Source organism: Enoplosus armatus, chromosome 22 (genome assembly GCF_043641665.1).
Source record: "Enoplosus armatus isolate fEnoArm2 chromosome 22, fEnoArm2.hap1, whole genome shotgun sequence".
Classification (NCBI taxonomy): Eukaryota; Metazoa; Chordata; class Actinopteri; order Centrarchiformes; family Enoplosidae; genus Enoplosus; species Enoplosus armatus.
In genome coordinates, this window is record NC_092201.1 from 17,775,030 (window position 1) to 17,800,552 (window position 25,523).

The window sequence follows — 25,523 nt, forward strand, 5'->3', positions numbered from 1 at the left end:
CTGTCCCTGTTTGTATTTCTCTCTCTATCAATAATTGCAGCTAATCTTTTTTAAGAAATACAGTATTAACTTAGGTCTAATATTTGTGTTATCAATATCAACTTCTTCCTGTTTACATTGAAGTGTAGTATGGTAGCTGAAAGGATACACCTATCCACTTCCACAATATTAACCATTGCCAGCTCCACTGGTCCGGTCCAACAGATGGCGACAACACGACAAAAGTTGATAGCAAGATAGGTGGTAGGTTAAACTGGTGCCACTTTTTATACACACTATCAAATATTTGCAATACACAAAGAAGAATATTCTACATTCAGCATGTATATTGAATTGAAATATTTTAATTGAAGTGGGTTTTTTTTCTTAGTCCAAGGTATGTTTTGTTTGCTAGAGGATCTTGCTGCTTGGTGAGAAAAGAGGCAGTGTATCCCCGCCCAGGTAAATAATCACCAGCAGTCAAAATTGAAAACCTAATTGTCTGTGTATTTAGACTGCGTGAGTGACGCCCCGATGTACAATTTCCCCCCGGGGATCAATAAAGTATTTCTGATTCTGATTCTGATTCTGATATACCCTGGTATTAAGATGGTGAAGATCTGTGTGATTGACAGCTGTCAGTCACTGACCTTGGCATGTCCGTTCATCAGTGAGCAGTTTGTGGCCTTTCTGGCAGCTGCATTCGAAGGAGCCCACTGTGTTCCGGCAGAAGTGATCGCAGCCCCCGTTGTTCTCCTGGCATTCGTCGATGTCTGGGTGAAAATAATAGAAAGGCCATCAGTAAAAGCAGCAAGTTTGTTTCAAACCTCAAACCATGACTAGCACGTTCACCTGATTCACATTTCAGCTGCAGCCAATGTGGTAGAGCACACACAGTCCATGTTTAAATGAGAACCATTTACTTTGTTTCAATGTACTTTGAGCAGCCAACATGTTTCTCCAGAAATAGATTTAGTACCTGCTAGTTGAACTTATGCTTTGAAGACAGGGAGACTTGTGGTGTAGCTCAAAAGACACTAAATGAATAGGACACAGAGGACTGCCCCAGTCTGACAAACAACCTTCTGAGCAGTATATGGGTACACACGAAGACACACAAATCTGCATCAGACCTATAAACTGAAAGGCAACAGAGAAGAAAACGGTCTCTGGTCCAAGCTTAAAATCTATTCAGTGAAAAGGTGTGTACTGACATCAGTCACAGATATGTTACATCGAGGGATTTATTTCTGTATGCTCTTTATTTGTGTGCTTCAGTAAGCAAACAGAATTGGCAGTGCCGAAAGACTGTTGTCAAGTTTCCGCCTTATTTTAAACCACAATGCCAGGAAGTGTGCCACACAAACACAAAGACACACACGGGTCCCTGCACAGCAGCCAGGTGAGCACAAAACAGATTTTTTTACTTGTGATTACAGTAAAAAATATAATTTCTGTCTCTGTCCTTTAATCTGTTTGTTGACTTGTCCAAATAAGGTACAACGTTTCATCATGGTGTGTGTACCGGAATGGTACATTTAGTGTTATGCTTGTTTAACGGGGCTCCAGCTGGCAGTGTGGATCAGTCTTTGGATGTTTAGCTCGGGGCTTGTTCACAGGGATCCCACTGTCTCATCTCACGATACGCTAGTTACCTGGAACTAATGGAGTCTAGCTGCTGGGAGAGAGCCAGAGGAGAGACAGAGACTATCATTGAGAAATAAGTCTATTAATGCCCCTTCCTTTTGGAGGGTGGGGGGTGGCCAATAAAAGGGGTGACTGTAATCTCTTTATATTTGATCTCCCTCTATCTTTGAATCCACAACTTAATGTTCATCATCATTTTTTCAACGACCACCTTCAGATTAAAGATCCCCTGGACAGGATCGCACTGCCGTGTGCAAAGCTTTTAATTAAGTTAAATTCTATTTTGGAAGCACAAACAGAAACCAGACACCTGTGTTTTGCCTTAGAAAAACAGAAAAAAGGCTGCAAAAGGTTAATAATAAAAGGAAATGATGAGTGGAGGCACTGATAGACACGTCCGTCTTTTTTGTCTTTGTACACCACTCATTTGCAACAGCAAATGTGTTTAGAGAGAAACAGAATGCCTCTTGAATTACTGAACATAATGAGGATACGTTGAATGAACATATCTGCAAAGTTGCACAACACTGATACTGAACGTATCTACATGTTTACTGACAATGTATTTCATTTGTTTTCCTTCCGATCAGCTTATAGCAACTAAAGTGCTTCCTTCATCCCAAAAAAATGTTTTGCCTTTGAACAAAAAAGCAATTATGTTCCTGCAAAGCATATTTGGCAAAACAAATGAATAGTATATAAAGCCATAGACTACTGTTTTGTGTTTGATTTTGGCAGGTTATCAAGTTACTAGGGCTGCCCCCTGAGAGTCAAAGATTCATATCATCAGTCGGAAACCCCTAAATCGACTGAGATTCTTCAAGTTTTTTTGTCAGCCAGTGTCCAAAAGTAGCTGCAGAACATAGTTAGCATGCATTTGCTCAAAGGGCTAACTTGGCTTGTTTACTTTATTACTGAACGACGCTGTCACCTGAACGTCCCGCCAAACCCCGTTCAAAAATCAGTTCAATGAAGCACTGCTTGATAGTCTATATGAAAAAAAAAAAAAGAATCGGGTACAGCCCTACAAGTTACTAAGTTTTGTAAGTTTTAAAGGAGAGAAAGACCTGATTTTCAACTGTATGCCTCACTAAAATATAAAGTAAGGAAAAGATGGAAGGTAAGGAAAACTTTCAGGGAAGCATCATTAAAATGACATTCTATATTTGGGCCTTGTAGTAAAAAGTAATTTCTTGATCCTGCCAAGAATTGAAAGGTGATCAGTTTTCTCTGTTGTCAGAGAAGTCATAACAAGATGTTTTGCATGTTAATCTACAAACTAAGTGAAGATGAAGGACAACTCTAATGGCAGCGGTAAGAATTGGATTTCAACAATCATTATCAAATGCTGTATGGGACAGTGTTAAGATGCTGGTAACAACATTCACATTGGCCCCACAGTCAAACAAACAAACAGCCTGTGGTCCTGGGAGAAAGGGTCTGCCGAATCCCTGTGGAATAAAACTGGGACACCTGAGCTCTAGGCCAGGAGTGGTGCAGCCACCCAGAGGCACAGATTCTGAAATAACAATAAGGTGTATGCAATCGCCCCTCAGGCAGCATGTTCAGTGCCAACCGCAAACCTGCTGGCAGATCTGGTTTCACATACCCCAACAATCCAAACTCATTCCCTCGCCTCATCCAGCCTGCCCCCAGATGAACCCAAACTATGAAATCATTTCCTCAACCTACAACCTACAATACATTTTGCCACTCCTTATCTCTCATTCATAGCAAGTGCACCCAGATCATAAAAGTTACTTCAGTTGTTTCTAGTGGAGGAGAAGGGAAAGATTTGGAAGGTGGAGGAGGTGAGGGAGGATGAGGATGAGGAGGGGTGGGGGTGGGGGAGAGGGGACAAAAGTCTGGCAGATTACACTGGCTAAACCCTTTTTGATTGGTGCTCTAAGTGATGAAAACTGTGAGGGATTAACACCTAAACCCTCAAGCTGGGGAATAACATGGAGAGCAAGACACCACCGAGAAATAGAGGAGGTGGAGAGAAATGGAGAGAAAAAAGGAGGAAGGGAGACAGAAGGAAAAACAAGAAGTGAGTGAAAGAAGAGGTAACACTAAAATACTGCTAAACTCTGTTTCTCCATCTTTGCTGTCCATCAATAGCTTTCTGATCTCAAATAACACATATGCAGTTTACAAATGATAGCAGCGGCAGATTACCATCAAAACTCATAGTCTTTTTTTTTAAATAATGGGTCCTTGATTTTAGACAAAAACAAGCTCCTCATGTTTAGCTGGCAACCCTCGATTTTGCCAGCTGAAAAACTTGTATCAGCTGTAGCTAGCTAGCTAATTAAGTTATGTTAGCTCCATGAGATGGTTGAAACACTGTGTAACGTAACTTTTTTATCTAACATTATAAGAGAAAAGGCTTTTACAGGAGTGATGTGTTTGGCAAACGTAATGCTATCTCGGGTGAATGCTGGGGGTGCTGGAGTGTCCCTAAATCCAATAATAGGACGGACGAAAGCTGCTAAGGTTGCTGGAAAAATACTGCACAGTGGATGTGCTAGTCGAGAGTGAGTAACCTGTAAACCCACAAACCAATGTGTTTGTAATGTAGTTAACCATGTGTTACTTGTCCTGAAGCTAGAAAACGTTTTTGTCTTATGCTCTGCGAGCAATTTTCATCAAGTGACTGGGCACTATCTTGGAGTCCAGTATCCAGTTCTTATAATACATCACTGGGAGAAATTAGAAGCTTTACGGGCCTGCCGTGCCTAGTTACACGCTAAGCTATGATTGGACAAATGAACAGTTACAAGAGACCCCGGGCTCCAATATTTTGATCTCTGTTGTATGCATCTTTCTATGTGATTTTCATGTTGCGATGATGTACTTGTCAATTGTGATTGTTTTGTAGAGCATCCCTGAAATAATGCCTTTGCCAAGCTTATAAAGTGTTGGTTGGTGGTAGGCCACAATGAGTGAAAATTGTGGGGCGGTTTTGCAAGGCTATATTAACCCTGCACATATTTAAACTATTAGTATGTATGTATGTAGCTTGATCAATTCAGACCCAGCCATTAACAGGGTCAAGTGAAGGTGGCGAGAGCACAGAGAGGTCCAGTCATCACACACTCTCAAATGGCCCTCAGTGTAGTGTGATAGGAGCCCTTATAAAACAGCCAGTAACTCAGCCACTGTGTTTTTCCATCAGGGTAGACTCAGGCCTCCCTGGCCTGATCCTCTCACTCGGTATCCTCAGGGAGCTTCTGCTGAATGAACTCTTCATCTAAATATGGAGCCGAGACAGGAATCCACAACGAGCTGGCTGCGCGCCGCGGTAAAAATGTAGTAAACTGTCTGTCCCGCTGTGCCCTGTCAGCAGCCTTTTAAAGGGATTGTCCCTCCATCTGGCTCGGCTCAAACGGATTTCCCCATGGCTGGCGGGAAGACAATTGGCTCTGGGATTTTTTGCGAGAGTGGGACAGGTAAGGACGTTCAAGTACACTCAAGTGTCCGTCTATCATCCCAAAACATGATGTCATACCAGGAGAAAAGTATTTGGATTGATTAGCTCCTTTCATTTTCTCTCTGCTCTCACTGCGAGTCAATTACCTACTCTTGACTTTCAGCAGTTTTGCTCTCTTGATTCCTCTTCATCTTTCTTCCTGTCTTATTCTCTTTTGTTTTTAATTTGTTCTCAGAGTTACTCCTCTCTGTGTTTTCTCCTCCGATGCTCTGTTGGCTCGTGTCTAACCTACCACGCCGGCTGCCCCAAAGGATTCAAATCCATGGCCTTTCCCCTGTTCTTCTCTTCGACATGCCGACAGTAGCTAGGACTGATCTCAGGCACAAAGTGATAAACACACACACACACACACCATTCCACAACATCCCCCCTCTGCCCATGTCGTCACCGCTCTAATGCCTATGTAAAAACAGTGGATACCACCCTGGGTCTACCCAGCACAGACAGACACAGATTGGTAATTATTCTGGCAGCCACAAACACTGGCAGAACCACCGCATCTACCCACACTTAATGGCCACTCTGGGGATGGCTGAGCTTTATAACAGGGTACATAATTACCTTTAATGGAGCTTAAATAAGCTTTGAGCCTAAATAAATACATTAAGCCTCGGAACATCTTGAAATGATAAAGTTTGCAGAGAAGAGAAGGAGGACAGATAAAGGCGAGTCTGGAGAATGGGTGAAGGCAGAAGGGAGGGTGGCCTGACATGTGCGGCAATTCTGAGAAAGTCAGAGTTGTCCTTCCACAACTCAAATGCCTTTTAACCAATTACTGTAACTGTTACGCAATATTCATCGGAGATGTTTTATCTTCGAGGACGTAGCAGTAGTTAGAGTTTACAGCCAAGCTTTGAGCTCTACGAGGCTGCTCACTGTCAAGAAATCAAACTGTTATATAGATAAAATGTGAGGTTCAAAATTGGCCTTTGATCTTTAACAGTCGTGGTGAAGTAAATGTAATTGGCCAAAGGGTGGTGTCAAAATAAAGGTCTTTAGGATTTGTCATGCTGTGAGCATTAAAATGTTAAGACATGTGTATTATGAGTATTCGTTTACTTGTGTGAGGACGGTGTAAGCAGATAGGTCATATTTCACTTGTCACTTGTGAGATTTTATGATGTCATATTTAAGGTTGGATGAGCAAAGATGTGAAAAATGAGCCAGAGAGATATAAGAAATACAGTCTATTTCTGAATATTTACGTTTAAACTGTAAAGCATTACTGGCTGTCATTCCTGTACAGTTTAAACATCATCAGAGTTTTCATCAATGTTTACCACCATCCACCATTCTTCATGTTAACATGCTAATATTTGTTTATTAGCGCAGGGTACAACTATATTTACATTTTACATTTATTCATTAGGCAGGCGCTAAGTGAAAACTTCGACTCGTTGGTGGTGCGTGTGAAAAATTGAGGATGTAACCTGTTTATAATTCAAATAAATTTGATTGATAATAGTTGTTGAAGTATTTTAGTCTGGACAAAAGTGGTGGCCTGACCAAACCTGACATCCATCCTCGCCGCTAGCATGGCTACAAATGTAAGAATGCCTTTGTCTGTATAAGAGTGTAAGCAGTAGAATTCTGAATTCTGAATAAATTCTGCATGTTCACATGAATGGGCACCTTGATGTGATCATGCACAAACATCTGGGGTGCCAGAGGCCATCTTGCCCAAGGTGTTGGTTAATAAGGACGCTCCTAATTAACTAATTAATGCTGCACATGGACAGCACAGCACTGAGAAGCACAGAAAACCTGAGAATTGTCTTATATCCAACAATCACACAAATAAGCAAAAAGCATGCACACATGTACAAATGTGCACACACACACACACACACACACACACACACACACACACAGTGGTGATGTTATGTCTCTCACCCCAATGTTTCCTTCACAAATGCCTAACTCTTTCCATCTCTGTCTGCCCTTGTGAGAGAGGAGTCATTTGTCACTTTCACTGCACAAGGCTTGTGTTTCCACACACGCGCATACACACACCGGCTGTCTCCAGGGATCCATCTCTGACATTTACTCTAGACAATCAATATCTCGCTCCTGTCTTCAATCAATAATGCCATCCTTTGCCAAGAGCTGTGTGTCTCTTTGAATCTCACAGAGCTCTCATGGACATTTCAAATCTCTTACTGACAGACTGGAAATCTACCACTCCCTGGAGCTTGCAGGTTTCAGAAAGCCAAATTAACCTTTTTTCAAGCTGCCCACAATTGGATTTAAGAGAAATTTAACAACCAAAATAAAGAAATAAAAAAGCTGGTAAAAGTAATGTATTGAATATAGCTAAAGGTTCTGACACTATCTGACACTATAAAAGTAAAAAAAAATGTTTCCGAACATCTTGTGAAACTTGTTAAAGGGCTTTCAATGAAAACATAACATCATGTTGCCTTAACCCTGTTCTATATGTAAAGCTTTATGTGGTGCTCATTGAAAACTGACACTACTGCTGGTCCAATTAGATTTTGTAGGAGAAGCTACGCATTTCATGCCACTTGCCATATTTTGTTTGTGTTCTTCACTCTGTGTCTTTAAAGACTCTGTTATTACCATTATTTTATATAATATAAAACACGATGAAAACAAAAACAAAAACAGCAGTTCTATCAGAGTTTCTCAACCATAACTGGCTTCTTACCATATTAGGTAGGTCCCAAAACTGTCATGATCTCCACCAGCAGGATGTGTTCAAGGGTGGAAAAAGCAAAGAGGGAGTGTTCCTGACATGAGTCAAGTTGCCATCCTAATTTAGTGCTAATTCACAAGTTCAAACAAAAATGCGAATGAATGTGCGTTTCCATCCTCCACTGTTAGGTGAATATTAGGAGATAAACACCTGGTGGAGTTAATTCTGCAGTCTGTGCCATTAAACCATCGCAGATGAAGAGGACACAACAAGATGACATCATGAAAAGGGCTCCAGTCCAACGAACAAAAACCATGTGAAAAACATGATGGAAATGTGACATTTTTGTTTGTTTTATATATTTATGTGAGGAAGGTTACAGTCTTCTCATCGCTCCACATAGATCTGATTCAATTTTCAATTCTTCAGTGGAGCGGACACTGGAGTGACATTTAAGTCACATGCTTCACTGAAGATGCGCATAAAAACGCACTTATTAACTCATATGATATTAGAGTCATTTGCTGGTGCATTACGGCTGTAAGACAAACTGTCCATGTGCAGTCCTATGTCACACTATCAAGAAAATAAAATGTTTTCATTGTAATGCCAGTCCAGTGATAAAATGCTGAAGCGATGGATTCAGAGTTGGCAAGACGTGTCTGACCATGAAAATCTTAGACTGTCCTTCAGAGCTTCAGATTCATCAGGCTGAAAGTTTGCTTGATGTGACAGTGTGTATTTGATTGTAAATCTCATTCCAGTGAGATGGCAACATTGGTTAGGAAAACCATATTCTAGCACTTTTTAACACAATACTTCGTTAATCCAAATAATAGGCCTTCTACACAACAGGGTTTTAATTGAATCTACTGCTGGAAATTTTTCTTCCAGGGTAGACATTGAACTCTTCACACTGTGCTTGCCACGGCGGAGGTTGGGGGCCAAATTAGACGGCTTGCTAACATCCGCCTGGGCCAAAGGAAACAAGCCCTCCACCCCCTGCCTGCTCCTCTGTGAGCCTCGGGGCTGTGTTTGAGAAGTCCAGTGTTTGGAATGGGTAACCTGACTCCAGAAGAGACCCCGATGCTGCTGCAGGGCTCAGCTGCCTGATAAAGACCCCCCCCCACCCGATTGATCAACTCTGCAGCCTAAATCAGCTGCCACCAATGAGGGTGGAGTGGAAGGACCATAACTCCTCACCTCTGATGCCAGCATCCAGTGCAGGGTCGGGCTGTTATGTAAAAGGCTTGTCTGTCCACCTCACTCCTGAGAGAAAGACTGATTTGGAAAAAGCGGGCTAAAACAAATGGTTTTACGTTGTCACTTGAACTGCATTTAGACTTGCTTGTAGGAATGTGCAGCTCATACCTCCAGGGTGCTAGCTGCACACAGTGGTCAGTTTTACCAAATATAGTTTTACCAAATATTTGCAGTAAAAAGCAATTAAATGGAATACATTTGCAGAAACCCGAACCTCTACAAATAATTGTGGATGGGGTACAGGGGATCTAGTTCTGTTGGACAGCGTTGGTTTTCCTGATAGGGTGTTGCCAGCGGAGAGGAAAGACATCAGGCCAGGAGGTAGCGTGTATTTATTCAGGTATTAAACAACCCCAGCGCTCGATTCTGTTCAATAACAAACAGTCCACGGATGCATGTGGGCCAAGGCAAACTCTCAGTTTTACACAACAATGAAACAGCCTGTGATATTGTCCCGCTTTGGTCGGAGTGGGCACTGCCGGCTGTGCTGCTGTCATGTAAGGTGATGGAGACTGGTGACTGGATTAGTGCACCTGACAAGTGTGGACACTAAGGGGGCCGCTGATCTGTGACAGGGATACCAGGCCACCACTAAGAGAAATTGTACTAATACACGTGCATTATCAGTACAGAACAGTAATAATGGCACAAATATTATAACCGATGTAATAAAATACAATACAAACATAAATGGCACAGTTACTGTCTCCCATCTATGTACCTAATATCCACAACAGTAATCCAGTTTATGAACTTTAATACTCGCACCCGAACGGTTTTGTAGCACACCACACATACTTTTGATGGGAAAACCATTTTCAGACATGGAGAACATAGCATTGCGGGCTTCCTCTCTCTATAAAAGTGATGGCTTTTTGTCAGATATGGGTGACATTCATTTTCATTACGGCTTCATTCAGACATGACACATTTAGAGTAGAAATTCTTGCAGTGGATTCCGCACCTTGGTGCACGAGAGAGAGAGAGCAGTGGAGGAAAGTAATACATAAACACACAGAAGTGTTTTCTGTTCTCTCACAGGCTGCATGAGCGACGGGTTTTAGCCAATTTTGCCGATGAAGCCTTAATGACCATCGATCCTCTCACTAGAGAATCCAACGATAAACATTCTCATCAGTTGAATCATTTATCAGGAATCATGTCGCACAGTGCAGAAGCTGACCGTTGGGACCTTGGGACCCTTGTTTAATCCCAATTAACTTGCATGCTATATGTAGCAGCATTTTGCTGGATATTCATGATTTCATCATCCAGCTGTCATGAAATAAAATCGAAACTAGAGAGGGAGTGCTGTTCGAATGATTATTGTATTGTATTATTGTTTGCTTGCACAGTGAGAGAAAAACATTTTTTTTATAGACCTTATATATATAGACTCATTCCTCCTTTCATAATCTTTTATTTCCTTTGTTCATACGTTGGAACTAGATGTGCTCTCTTTTATTTAACCTTGTGTTACGTTAATCGGACAGCCTTCAGTTCAGAATTTTTACGTAAAAGTGACTTGGCGTATAAAATTGCCATATGAGTATATAGATCAGCAGCAGTTTGTGCATGTGAATAAGCGCATTTCCTTCTACCTGTTTCATTTTCATAAAATGAGAAAAAGAAATTAGAATTAGCTGTAAATTAGAGACAATATTGAGTGCTTAGCTGAGGTGTATTGTTGGTGTATTGATCAAAGCGAGGTGCAACAAAGTGCGATGGAAACTTTCTGTGCATGTGTTATGATGTTTCTTTATTAGAAGCCTGTCAGGTTCCTGGTGAATGGATGTGATCATGTCCTTGTCTTAGTTTGATCTGATTGTGTGTTTGTCTGCATGCATGTGTTTTCAGGTCTTTTCAGGTGGAGGAGGAATGTAGGCCAGTGGGGACGTGTCTCAGGTTCCAGTACACACTGTGTGTACTGTACAGCTCAGTACACAGACCACACACACACACACAAACACACATCCAGCCTCCAATGAGCTTGTATATGCGCAAAATAATAATAATAAATTTGTGTTAATTAACCCACAGTAACAGACGCACACATGGACACACACACACACATGTACAGTAACTCATCCAACCTCCCATGCGCACCTTCTAATCAAACATCTGGAAAGTTTTCAAAAAAAAAAACCAAAACTTCTTCCCTCTCTCCTTCTGTGTGTCTCTCTCCCTCAGTTGTCGGCACGAGAGCCCCGTGATGAAACGCCTCCTCGGGTTGGCGTGTCTGTCATCGTGAGAGGCTGAACCGCCTCGTCTGTCAGCACAGATGAAAGGGCGTTTATCGGACTGGTGGGTTTTAAACATGCCCTACATAGTTTATATTGAAATGATTATGATAGACAGGCATGATAGGGCACATCCCCTTGGCTTTAAGTGAGGTAGAAGCAGACAAGGAGAGAGAGAGAGAGCTGTCTGTCTCTATCAAGCAATTCAGTGGCACATTAGATGAGACCACCTCACAGCATGGCACTTATCTTGCCTCTAACTACTATGTTAAGTAAACTGCTAAATGCCAGTATTTCTACTCCAGTCTGTGCACTACAATACACTCCTAAAACAACTATGATTATATGTGCCACAGGAGTCGACATATTCCCAGAAAAAACACGCACGTATGGGCTTCAGCAGAAGATATTGATTAGCTGAGTCTAAGACAGCCACTGCAAGCTGTGTGTGCTGTCGTCAAGGTTACAGGAAGACTCTGTCATACTGGAAGGACTCGGATTTACTGAATGCTGTTACGTCAATAAAGACAGGACTAAAGCCCAAACTTACTCCAACAGGGAGAAACGGCCTCCAGGCAAATGACAGAGATTAAATTGAAAACCAGAGTTGATACATTAACAGAGTGGAAGGTGAATAAAATGGTCGTGGTGTTATATAGGTGCTACCAGCTAAATTAAGCTGGGACCTAAAGCAGGGGAAGCACAGGGTCTCAGTGGACAGTCACCTTACAGCAAGATTGTTCTATGTTTGAATACATTGGCAGCTTCCTCCAGCTCCAAGACATGCAGTTTAGGTGATGTGAATGTGTTTCTATGCATGTTAGATGGGAACCTGTCCAGGATGTAACCTGCCTTTTGACCACTGGATGGATAGCCTCCACCCTGAACAACAAAGGCAGATGGATGGGAGCAACTTGGTGGCCTAGGGGTTTAAGACACTGACCATGCTACTGCAACATCCCCTGTTAAAATAATTTCATCCCCATCTCTCACTCCCCTCATTTTCTGTCTGCTCTATGCTGCCTGTTGTCTAACAAAAAATGCATCAATGGAATAGACTGAATGTGTAAGTCCATGTGAAGTCCCTCCAGTGGCTACCAGATCCAGACTACAATGAAAACGTGGACTGTATTAAAGGGTCAGTTCATCCAAACTACAAAAAACAAATATTTTCTCACTTCCCTCTACTGATATCTAGCCATGCAGATAGTATATGAGATTCACAATGGGAGCGAACTGAAAAATTAAAGCAACATATTTATTTCCAGCAACAATGTCCCTGTTGATCCACATAGGGACATTTTCTTCAGTAGAAAACAAAAACTGTTCATCGTGTGTTCTGCAGATTATCCAGAGTCATGGGGCATTGGTTGTGGAAAGTCAAAACCTGGACTAATGAGAGCAAAACTATCTGTTTGGATATACACCATTAGAGATAAGACTGAAAATATACATTTGTTAATTTGGGTGAACTCATCCTCTAAAGTGAGTGGGAGATACAAAGTCAATACATCTTGCCAAACAAAGGCAGTGACAACCCTTTCAGCCTTGATGTGGTTGCCACATGCTCCTACCACCTCAGCTCCACCCAGGATCCAACAGATTGTCCAGATATGGATGTTTGATTACTGGCTCACTCTTGTAATTTAAAAAGATGGAGTTGATCAGTCAACCCACACCTCCCCACAGGGTTAGAAGTCCTGCACGTCATGGTCCAGCTGAGTTACAAACAGCAGCAGTAATGTTTCAGTGTGTGAGTTTGTGTTTTCCTGCTTGGTGCCCGGGTGATAGATAGTGATCGATGTGCACTGCCTGCTCTATGTCTCTCAGCTCCCCTCAGCCCTGTTCCCTGTTCTGGGATTTATGAAGCCCCTGGGCTGATCCACAGCCAAATTATGTGGGTGGGGCACAGCTGGACCGCACTCCTATCCATCTTCCCCACTCAACTTTTCATCTTTCCACCTCTTCTGTCAGGACTACAAATCACCTGGGGAGACAGAGTGGAAGTTTTCGCACAAGCTGCTGGGCTTGAACTTGACATCAGAGCAGCAGGCGAGATGTTCTCCCAGCATGCAACTGCAGTGTTACATGCCTGTCAGCAGACGATGCTGCTAGATGGGCTGCTAGAGCCAGATGCTTGGCCTCACGAACAGGGCTTTTTCTTTTTCAATATGAAAAACGATCGCATCAGAGGTCTCAGCAAGTGCCCCAAAACAACATTTGTTCATGTTCAAGTGACAGCGCCCTCTAACGGCCGTAACAGGTGATGTTATCTTAAAGTGACAAAGTCCATGAAGAGAGCAGGTCTGGGTGGATGGAGGATCAACAAATAAATTACACTTGCGTGATGTCGTTTTTTTAGTGTGCATCTTCTCATCATCTTCGTCAGGCATTGTCAAACAAGCAATGTATAGACAGACACACATCTTAAATCAATGTTCAAAGATCAAGTTTACAAACGAGACCAACAACTCACTTCTTGTCGGCCATTCCAGATGGCAACTACAAGAGTGCACAGTGCCCACAATGTCACATTAACTCATCCGCATTCTAGCAAAAAAACAAACAAAAAAAACCCAAAAAACAATATCATGAATTGTAATACAAAAAACTTAATCTTCATGATCAAATGTCCCTGTGGCTTGGCTTATGTAGGAGAAACAACATGCTGTTGCAAGACCCATATGCACAAACGATCAAAAGAACCCTGTGGCTAGGCATCTGAATTCAAAAAGCATTCAAAAGCAATCCATTCACATCTGAAAAGGATGCTCATCACACTCTATCACCTAAGCGCTTACTTTTACATAATGATCCTTTTTGGGTTATAGTGTGAATAAACAAAAAAAAGAGACATCTCAAGAGTTAATATCTATTGATGTAACCTCCTTTTTTATTCCTGTGCTGTACTTAAAGCTTCAAATTGGGAACAGACTGATTTGTCCTATCTTCTAGTTGAGTACGAGTACATTTGCAAGTCAATTCTAGTATTTACTGCATCTGCAGCTGGATGATGCTGTCTGGGTGAGTGTGCGTGTGTATGTGTGTGTCATGGTGGAAGAGAGAGAGAGAGAGAGACAGAGAGAGAGAGAGACAGAGAGAGACAGTGGCCAGCGTGGGCCTCACTGTTCAAACATCTCAAAGTTTGCCGACATGTCGTCTGCCTGCCAGGCCTGAGACAGCTCCGGCTCCAGGATTTCACACACCTACATGCCACATTCTTAAACTGGCACTCATTTCGCAAACACACATCCAATGCAAAAATGTAGTCAAAAGTTTATCTGGAGCAGAGTTATACTAATCAAGTGGGTATTGTTGCAGTCTTTTAAGTATAAAATTGCCTCTTTTTGTCTCCCTGAACACTTTGTCTTTGCTGGGCTTCCATGGAGGGAAAACAAAATATTGTCCCACAGTCCATTTTGAAGATAATGACTAGATTGATCGAATTTAGACATGTCTGCCGGGAGCGAGGACTGTAAACTTTGTCAACCAATCTTTTACATTGGAATCGTGGTTGAAAGAGATCTTTTTACAGCTACTATGAACAGGAGGAACAATAACAGCAACCAATAACTTCTTCACTGTACTTATGGGCCTGTGAGTATAGTTTTAGAACAGACAGAAAATGTGAACGTACCCTTTAAAATGAACCATATGTCCTTATACATGTGACCAAACACCACAACAGAATGCCTCCTCCTACCTACTCACAGCCCACTCAATGCTGCGTTACCCAGCCCTGAGGAGAATGAAGCATCGCTGCCTGTGAAGACTCAGTTTCAACCCACAGGCCAGCTTCATTCAGCGAGGCTGTTTGTTTAGAAGAAAGCCAAAACACGACAATAATATGTTTTGGGAAGTTTAGGCCCACGCTGTGGTGGCCTTCGCCTTGGATCACCATCATTGACGTCACCGATGGGCTGTCGGAAGTGGACAAATACTCGGCTGCAAAATCAACAACAACGGGCGGCAGCAGTGGCAGGGACCGCGACCGGAGCTGCGTTTAGTTGGAAGTGAAGCGGAGGGCGGGGTTGGGTTTGGCTCTAGATCACTCAGACACCAGTCACAGTAGGCTCAGGTGCACAAACAGAGTACTCAGTGAACATCAGCTGTGCGCCATTGACCCTCACAGCAGGCTTACAGGCCTCACACATGTTTATTCCCACACTTATTTACTGACCTTTGCAGGTTTTGCCGTCGGGTTGCAGGGTGAATCCCACAGGGCAGCTGCAGCGCACCCCTGTGGCCGTGTCTTTACATGTCCTGTCGCAACCGCCGTTGTTCACGGCGCAAGTCTCTGCAGATGGCAGCACAGAGATGGAAAAAGAGAAGGAGAAAGAGAAGAAGGGGGTGTTAACATGTGACCCCTGCTTCGGAAAAAGAAACTAGACACTGAAGGTGATGTGGGTCGAGACAAAGCTTCATGCAGTAGAAGAATACACAAACAACAGCACTATAATGTATACTTGTGTTTTCTCATGTAGCTTTGTCAACACACAGACAAAGAAATTACATCTCAACACCCAAGTTTTCATGAGTAGAGACATTTTTGTATAAATACAGTGTTCATACATTACATTACAAAAACACATGACACTGTGCTGATAAAGGAGGATGAAGAACTCTTTGGCCCAAAGGTCGGTCCTGTTTCCAAACGTGACAAGAAATTAGTTAACGCAAATAAAAAGGTACGGCTAAGGTAAGTAGATAGGAAAATAAAGTTAGTGCAAGGTTGAGTGCTGTAAGTCTAGAACACACTTGACAGGACCGGCGTGTATATTTTTCTCCAGAAAAATGTTCTTGTACGTGGCGCAGATAAGGTTTGCTCGGACTTGTGAATATTGCCTGAGCTGATCCCAAAACAAACACGAGCTCATGGTAACTCTAGCTCACCTGCCCAGCCGCTGTTGCTTTAGCAAAGCTCAGCACACACTTTCCCAATGGGCCCCAAGAAGTGCTGAGGAGGCTGAAATTTGACGTTGACTCATGTTTGTTGAAAGGGATTCAATAAAACTGCACCTAATAAGGAAGTTTCACTTAGTAACTATTCTGCTTTTGGTGGCATTGACTTCAGTAATTCCAGAGAAAATCCAAGTCCTACATATTACTTGTTGCTGTGAGTACATAAATTAGGAGTGAAGAAATTTCTCTCCAAATGGGTTAAATTTAATATATAGCAACATCAAATAAATGTTCTTAAGTTGCTGCAAAGTTGACATTTTGAATTCAAAGGCTTTTGCTGGACAACAGCAACATGTAAATTGAGGATGTTCTCCTCCTTTTTGGCTGCTTTTCCCATTTAATTAAAATGCCAGGATACTGTGTGCCTGAGAGAAGCGAAGAGGGACGTAGGAAAAGCCCTTTCAGGCTGGCAAACACATCCACATCTAGAGGTCAAGGCATTAGCATAATGCCCTTTCAGAATGCAGAGTCACAAACACATCAGAGCCAAGATGGCTGATGCTTTCTATCATGAAACAGGAAGGTATTTGTAGATTTGTTTGTGTTTCTTCATGCAGGTCCAAACAACATCAATCTCAAGGCTTCTTCCCTTAATCTCTGTTTTCCAGCCGCCATTTGTTCCTCGCTGTGTTTATGCGTCAAAGCTCTGTATCCAACATTTGCAATCCTTTTCATGTCTAGTTCTCTCTCTGGAGAAGTTCTGGGGCCAGATAGCAAACTATTTCAAATTCCAAACTGTCTTAAATGTGGAAGTATTTTTGAATGGGGGCAGGGGGTTTCATAGATGTTGCGTTGTACAAAAACAGCAAAGAGGAAGGAAGGCTGGAAGGAGAGACAATCCATCATCCAGGCAGTCTGTCTGATGGGCCCTGTAGGGTACGGCAGCAGACCCCTGTCCCCTCTCCTCTGTCAAGTGTGTGTGAGAATGTGTATTGATAAGTGAATTAATAACTTAAGCTTAAGGTCTATGAGCCTGCACAGGTGTACACAGTCAATAAGACTTTTTGTGTGAGTGTAAAGGTATATGTGCATGTGCGTGTGGAGGTGGTGTTTATAGGTCAGAGTGATTTATACCGAGTACAGTGAGCCCTATCATTAGCTGAGGGTGAGCACAGCCGTGCTCAGAGCCACTCTCTCCAGGCCACGCCCAATCCAGCCCCAGGGCCAGACTGAGTGCGGGAACACAGATGCACGCCTGGACTGATTGATATGCTGAACAAGACCCCCGTACCCCCCTGAGCCCCCTCTCAAAGCCTCTATACCCTCCATCTAACCTTGCATATTTCTCTCCTAGCCTGGTTTGTGTGAGTGTGTGTGTGTGTCTTTCTGAATGTAACTTGTTTCTCATGAGGACCGGAATCACCAGTAATGGATCCTGATCACATAGCTTTGTTTGTTTGTTTTGATTTCTCCCACCTTTTATGTCATCACAAAGAGTGTGCAAAAAGAGTGTACTAGTAGTTTTAATTTTTTGCTGACACTGTTCACAAAGTGAATGGAAAAATTCAGCAAATGCGAATGAGCTGCTGATTATGTGTGAGTAACTAAAGCAATAAAACATACGTAGACTACTTGTGTTTTGTGTTTTTTTATTTTATTTATTCTTTTTATTCCAAATAAACACTGATATATCATTGGATATTTTGCTCTTGCAGAGATGTCTAGAATCAAATGTGACAAAGACTAAAGGAATAGTTCCACATTTAGCAAAATACACTTTTTTCACTTTCTTTTCAAAAGTTTGATGATCTGGGTTCTTCTAAAGGTAATAAAATCTGCCTACTAGCATCTCTAAAGCTCACTGATAAAAACAATATATATATTTTGAGTCTGTGTTGATTGACTAGCAACATCACCTGACACCAAGATTCCACAAAGTCACTGCACTTGGCCGAGAATTCCCCTGTAAAGGTACAACTTTTCAGTTTTACACTTTGGTTGTTAAACACACACGATATAACATGTAATATGTGAGCTTTAGAAATGTTGGTAGGCAGATTCCATAAACTCTGGACAGAGCCAGGCTAGATGTTTTCCCATCAGTCTTTATGCTCTGCTAAGCTAAGCTAACTGCCTCCGGACTGCAGCATCATATTCACAGACAGACAGGTGAGTGGTATCAATCTCATCTAACTCTCAGCTTGAAAGCAAATAAGTCTATTTCCTGTCTAATTATCTATTCTGGGTAATTGACTATTGAGTCAATTCCCACACTTCATTCACTTTCACTTATTTTTTGTTGAACGTATTTGATAAATGATAAAACAAGTAAAAAGTTATATACTTGCAACTGTCGCATGTCACCTGGATTTTGAAATATGTTAGCAATTTTGTGGTTAACTTATAAATTCACCAGTAATGAACTTGAACATCATGTCCATTCATTTTATTCACCCAGATAATAAAATGACTTAAATTGTTTGTTCACTGTTGTGCATAAGATTTCTACTTTTGGGACTGTTAGCATTATTAAATGTAGTTTATTAGGGCTACTTAGATGATAGAGACCAGCCACTGGGTGCTTTGACTCTAGAAGAATTGAATACAACTCTCCTCCTGCTGACTGAACAAGGGCGGCAACTTCATCAGCCATGATTACAATATGTCAGCAAGGGAACTAGGAACGAGAGGGAAGACAGTAAGTATACACATGTCTGTCACACTTCTCGTATGGAAATGCTGACCGCTGCAAACTGCTCTTTCCATGAGAGGAGGACACATGTTCTATTGATTAAAGCTGGAGAGCATGAGAGAGAAAATCATGTGCACTGTGTATACTAAAGCATCATGCCAACTAACAGCAACTGCTGCACTGTTGTAAAAAGGTGAGAGGAGCATGATCACCTTTCAGCACTCAACAAGATCCAATTTTGCCCAGTGATGGGAACCTAAATCAGCTGTCAATCAGTGTAGCTCTGGCCTGTAATAACACTATATGGATATACCTACTGTACACACAGCTTAGCTCCGTCTGTCCTGAGCCACTATAGCACCATTGAGTCTCTCTTTTGCTGTGTCCAGAACCTGGCTCCTGATTTAACTATTCCTTCAATATCAACATCATGAAATTTGTTTAATAAAGTCGCCCACACTCCCGCCTCTCCTCAGCCCTCTCTTTCCTTTCCGCCTTGCTCTCTCTCTCTTTCTATAGCCACCTTTTCATTAGAGCCTTGGTTTCAGTTCCACTTGTCTTGATCAGCGTGTTGTCTGCGCAGTGTGATGGCAGTGGGAGCAGAGACAGGAGCGCCGCGTGTCAGAGGAAGCAGACAAACTGATAGCAGTGTCAAATCTAACATACTGATGCTGTTCAGGCCAGTGCAGCACTGGGATGGCCTCTGTACTCTCAGCAACCACGTGCATGCACACGTGTCCATTCATGCACATAGGCATGATGGAGGTAAACACAGACTCAAACATGAAATGTTTCATTAAAACACAGACACCACTGATTATTTCACTTTTAGGGTTAGGGTCAGGTTAGTATCAAAATACACTAGGACATGAATTAGTGCTGATGCTTGTCCATGAGTTCCAGGGCAAATTCAACATGTCTATGACACCGCTACAACTTGAGATTGGGTTTTGAAGACATGGTGGGATATTGTTTCGACTGCATGAACTTTTACAGGGCACTTTTATCCCAAGTGCTTCACAAATTTGCCTCGTATTCACAGACACACACAGACACACACACACACACACACACACACACACACACACACACACACCGATGGCAGCAAGCTACCATGCAAGCAATTTGGGGAAGGACATTTCGATTTGAGCCGAGGATCAAACCAGCTCTACCTGTTGAGCTACAGCCGCCATGATGAGTAGCACTGCTCTCATGAAATTCAGTTTCTTTCAGGATTCACAGAAGCTGCATATAAGTTTCACATTTAACATCAGTCCAACTTGCTGTATGTTTAATGGTGAAGTCAACCTCAACAGAGTTTTGGCTGACATGAGTAAATTAATTTTCATTTTGTTGTGAACTATTTTGTTATTCCTATCTGTGCAAATTTTTGAAGTATAATGAGGGAGATTTGTTGGCAACCAGTGGGCATCAAATCATTCAGAAACCTGGAGGCAATTACAATATATATATGGAATTAAGCTGGATGTCATAGTGTCCACAGAGCCTCTCAAACCTTAGACCAGGTTTAAGTCTGAAACAAGTCTTTAACAACACACTGCATCACTAGCAAGCTGTGCTGCTATGGCTGACCCTGATCTCAATGGGGTTGATTGGGAGGTTTTCCAATGTAATCCCACTGAGGTGTACATGGTGTACAGCAGGGCAGTCCTGGAACACTACAGGTTACAAGTGGAACACCATCAGGTCAGGTGACATGCTGGACAGGAGGTAAACTAGGTTTTAGCCAGTGAGGAGAAATACAAAATTCAGTTAAAAGGTAAATGAGGGAGGAGAGAGAAAGACAGAAGAGGGACGAGGAAACGTCCCTAAAACCAAATTCTCCTTTCTTCCTCCTGGCCAGAACCTGCTGATATGAAACTTGTATAAGTATGGAACGTGGTTTAATAGACTACAGACTGTACAGCACATCGGTTTGGAGTACTGGATACTGGGAGGGATTCCTGATGTGTCTCTGTCTTAGAAAATAAAAGAAAGGTTAAATTCAAAAGAGTAGAGGACCAACGTAGTGCTTCAGAAAAAGCACAACTTCACTTGATACACCCTTTTGATTTAGGGAAACTGTGATAAAGTCATAAGAAAAACAATCATTAATTTATTGAAAGATGGATTGAAGACCTGAAAGCAAGAAGTGGCAGGGTGCAGTCCTTCTGAAACCAAATCATACTAATTTTTTTAAAAGTAGAAGTCCATGGTACTCTAATTTTCCTTAATAGCCATCCCTTGGCATGTATAGTAAGATTAGAACACCTAAAGAAGAACGTAAAAACAGATTGATCAGGTTTGACCAGTAGTTTCTATGTGGTCTAAGGATGCCCAGGGGTTCTTGATGGCGTTTCATACAGCCCCCAGAGACAAAAGCAATATTTGACTATTTTCGTCTCATGTTTCACTCACAATCATCCCATCAAAAGAACAGACGTTTATGATGCAATTTTAAAAGACACATCTGATGATAAAAATCTCATAAGATGAGGTCTAACATGTGATTTGAGGTCTAAAAAAGTTTTTGGACCAAACATTTCATCCTTTGGCCACAGGGTTGTCAAACCTGCTGACTTTAATCTAATTGAACACAAAGCCTAACAAATGAATTAGAGTAGATCTAAAGTAGAAATGACTCGGATGTCTGAGACAGTTTCACCAGCACCAAATTATGGGACTGGTGTTTTGTTCCTCACTTTTACTGCCTATTCTGAGGATTATAGTTTTGATATTAATATATATAATATTCTACCAAGTGCAGTACAAAACCTCCCTGACATAGTTCCATAATCATTGGACAAGTTGGATCTACGACCTTTTCAAGGGTTTTGCTTTGCTCGTAAGGTATCCTGTTTTTCAAAAATGAGGGAAATGGTACACAAAACACTTTAGTAAGGTGCAACTGGGAAAGTAAATGTTAGTCATTGAGAAAACCTTAGAGCCATCCAGACATTTGGTAGGTAGAGTTAGGGAGGAAGGGTTTAAAGGAAAACAGCGACCTCTTTTACTCCGTTTCCATCACGTTAGATACAGTTGCAACACAACTGTGACTGTGGGAGGAGACACAGTGGGCATCAAAGGTTTACTAAAAAAAAATAAAAAATAGATTAAAAAAAATAAAGACAGAGAGAGGAGGACGAGGAGGAACGGAGAGGAGTGGAGTCGGGGATACAAGCACAAGCGCCATGGCAACACATAGAAAGAGGAAGAAAAGAGTTACCCATAAGTAGCCGCCGTTTCACCCGCTTGTCCACATCAGCTACTGACGTGGCATTGAACTCAGAGCTCTCAATTGCAGCCTCATCTTTCTCTAAAACACAAGTGACAAGGGGACAAACAGTGAGCAGCAGGTTAATGAGAAGCCCAAATGACCAGACCTTCAGCCCCTCTTGGCGTTTGAGCAAAAAACCAAAGCCAAGAAGCAAGAAGCGATGAAGAAGTGCCAAAATCCCTGTTAGAGTGTTAATCCCCAAACAAATGATAAATCCCCCAGAGCAAACAAAAGAACAAAACAAAATAAATGAAAATGATCAGTATCAGTGTGTAGCTTACAAAATGAAGCGGTAGGTAGGCAAGTAGGTGGGTAGGGGAGGGGAAGGGCTTACATATGAAAAAAGTAAAAAAAAAAAAAAAGATAAGTAGAGGTGTGGGGTTTGGGGATGAAATGGGATTGGGGTGAACGTTAAGGGGTTAATTAACGTTAATTTGAATTCTGATGTTGACGTTGCTGTTGTTGCCGATGGAGTTTCTGTCTTCCATATCAAACAACCACATTTTGTCAGCAATGATTCCCTTGCTTTAGGATGGAGAAGGAAGACGAGAAAGAGAGGGGAGGGGAGTATCCATGTCCAACATTTCCAAGACAAGCTGCTTTAAATGGGGCACAGAGACAGAAGTAAAGAAAAAGGGGGTGACGATGAAGATAAGAAAGAGGAGGAGGGGGGGTGTGGGGGAGGAGGACAAGAGGTCAAACAGCAGAGGGAGGTGCTCGAAGAAGCGAGCAATGACAAGATGATTGAGAGGGAATGATGAACAGAGTAGGAAAAGAGAGCAAGGGAGAGAAGGATGAAACAAGACAGAATCATCATGGTCCACAATGGGAGCGGTATATGAGGGGTGCACACACTGAGAAATGGGGTTTGAAAGGGGAGTGTAGGGAGAGCATGCAGAGAAATAAAAAAGCACAAGGAGGTAGTCTGGGGGCAGCGCTGGTTGCCTGTTTGTCTATGGAACACATCACAACTGGCTTTAACAGTCAACACTGGAAAAACCATGTTCCCAAAGGGCAGTGGCCGTGTCTGAGGGGTGGAGGGGTGAAGGTGAGGTAGGAGAAGGAGGAGGGCGGTTGACCATGGTTGTAGAGGATCACTGTTAAGATGACATGCAAGTGGTGCGGTGGTGGGGATGGTGAGTTTGATGTTGGGCCTGGGAGAGGGAGGCTGCCTTTCACTGGGCCTGAGTCATTAGGGCCTGAATGAGCATCTCTCTGTGAATGGACGCCACTTGCCGCATAAGACTGGGCTTTGATGCACACACACAGTCCTATGGGGTGGTGGGGTGGGGGGTTGGATATGGGGGTAATTAATGTCCCTTCCCTTCCCCAGCCCGCTCCCGTTTTCTCTCTCTCCTCTCAGGCGCTTGATGGACAAAGTGGAGGACTCTCTGAAGTACGCTCAGGGATGAATGGAGGCTTTCTGGTGCTCAGCTAATGGGTGAAATGTGGCTGCGTGTGTGTGTGTGTGTGTATGTGAGTGTGATTGTTGAATTGAGAGCTTGTGCATACCAATGTGCGTGCTTTTGAGCGTCTGCTTGCTTGAGTGTGTGAAAAATCTGTCAGAGAGGGAGATAAAATGCAAGTATGTGTGTGTGTGTGAGGAGTGGATGTGTAAGACAGGTTGAGAAGGGGCGGGAAGAGAGGAGTCCCGGCCACCCGCTCCCAAAGAGTCTATGGGAGTCTATGGTTGGAGGCCCACAGAGAGGGGGGAATGTTTTAGAGAGCCAGACCTACACAAGACGAGGAGGGGGAAGCCACTCTACACGACTACAGCTAGGAGGAGGATGGTAAAAACCAATGCACTGCAAGGAAACAGACGAACCATGGTCGCTATAAACAACAACAACAATAAAAATGGACTTCAATTCAAAAAGGGGAAATAAAAAAAAAGAAAACGGGGGAAAAAAAGGGAAACCACACAAATGCAGTGCAGGCTCTCCAATGCAGCTGGACAAGCAGACAAACAGACAGATGGACGGAAAAATTAGTAAAAGAGGAAGTGGTGTACAAATGTTGTCGATGTGGTACATGTGAGTGGACATGTTATAAGAGCGAAGAAGAGAGAGTCCCCACCTCTCTATTAAGTTGTATGGAGCAAGTAGGGGGCTGATGGATGGGGATGAGGCATGGAGGTCATTTTTGGGTTTAAACGAGTCGGTTGCTTTTTGTTTGGGACTCATGAGGAGGTGGAGCATGAGGAGGTAGTGAGAGAGCTGGAGGAGAAGGAGGTTAAGGTTTGCTTTCGTGGGAGCTTTAACTAAGATCAGGCTGCAATTGAGATGTCCGTTTTTAACCACAGAGTCTAACACACACCCCCACCCCCAGAGTAACTCTTTCCTCTTGCACACTGAGGATTAATCCATTTTGTTTTAACATGGATGCTCAGACAAGACAGGCAATCAGGTACTATCACCAGAAAGCAGGAGGAGGAGAAGGAGAAGGAAGGAGGAGCAGAGGGACATCGCTACATAGAAAGGGTAAAAGGGAGGGTGGGGGGTTAAAAGTACGTCCATAGAGCAGTTGGGACAGTCAGACCACAGACACAGAGGTCTTTTCTCTCATCAAGTAGGAAGAGAGACAGAGAGAGAAAAGACACAAGACACTGGGAACGGAGGGAGAGGAGGGTTCCCGCTCGCTCTGCTTCCTCTTTGAAGCCTTGACTTGATGGTGAGTTTCACTTCTTCAAAGCAGCTGGATAAGAAGAAAAAGGGGTTATCGGCAGTCAAAACCTGGTGCTGCTAAAAAGCAGCACAGCAATATAATCGAGTGGTGAGGGTGAGAGACAGAGACAGAGAGACAGAGAGAGAGGGAGAAAGAGGGGGTGTTTCCAGTGTTCCAACACAGCAGGAAGGACAGTGCATCAAATGACATCAGATAATTGTGCTTCCATGTTGTGATCAGCAGCATGGACATCATTCTGAGATGTTTCTCAGACTTAATGTGTCTTCTAGATGTACAGGTAGTTATAATCTCATCAGTTTACATTGTGTTTTCTTTGGTTTTAACCACGTGGAAAAGTTTACTTGATTTTTTTTTGGTTCATTAAGGTTTACACTGCCCCATTACAAATGAACCAGAACTTGTAAACAAAAGTCACATGGACTCCCAAGCAGCTCATTAATTGGACAGAGATTTGGTGACCTGTCATCCTGCCAGGTTAGCCATGCTGGCAGCAGGGAAGTCAAAACAAATTCCTGTTTCAAGGCTTTCTGCCTAGAGTGAACTGTTATGAACACCTTTTGTGGTTTTTGTATCAATCATGAAGAAATAGCCAAATAAGACACCAGTCCAGACTGTGGTTTGGTCTTGGTTCACTTTGTCATGCTAAACTTTCCAAGTTTGAGGAACAGCTGGCTATCAGATGTCAACCT

General features: G+C 42.6%; 1 protein-coding gene across 3 annotated transcripts in view; it reads right to left on the bottom strand.

Annotated features, from left to right (window-relative positions):
• Positions 1–25,523, bottom strand: part of scube1 (signal peptide, CUB domain, EGF-like 1) — a 107,671-nt gene that overhangs the window by 15,353 nt on the left and 66,795 nt on the right. For 2 of the 3 annotated variants that reach the window (XM_070929224.1, XM_070929225.1), the window contains exons 7-9: positions 22,099–22,188; positions 15,459–15,575; positions 630–752 (exon numbers count right to left, since the gene is read on the bottom strand). In XM_070929224.1, the coding sequence (XP_070785325.1) occupies positions 630–752; positions 15,459–15,575; positions 22,099–22,188 (330 nt within the window). The remainder of the gene's footprint in view (positions 1–629; positions 753–15,458; positions 15,576–22,098; positions 22,189–25,523) is intronic. The other variant, XM_070929223.1, reaches the window with a different exon arrangement.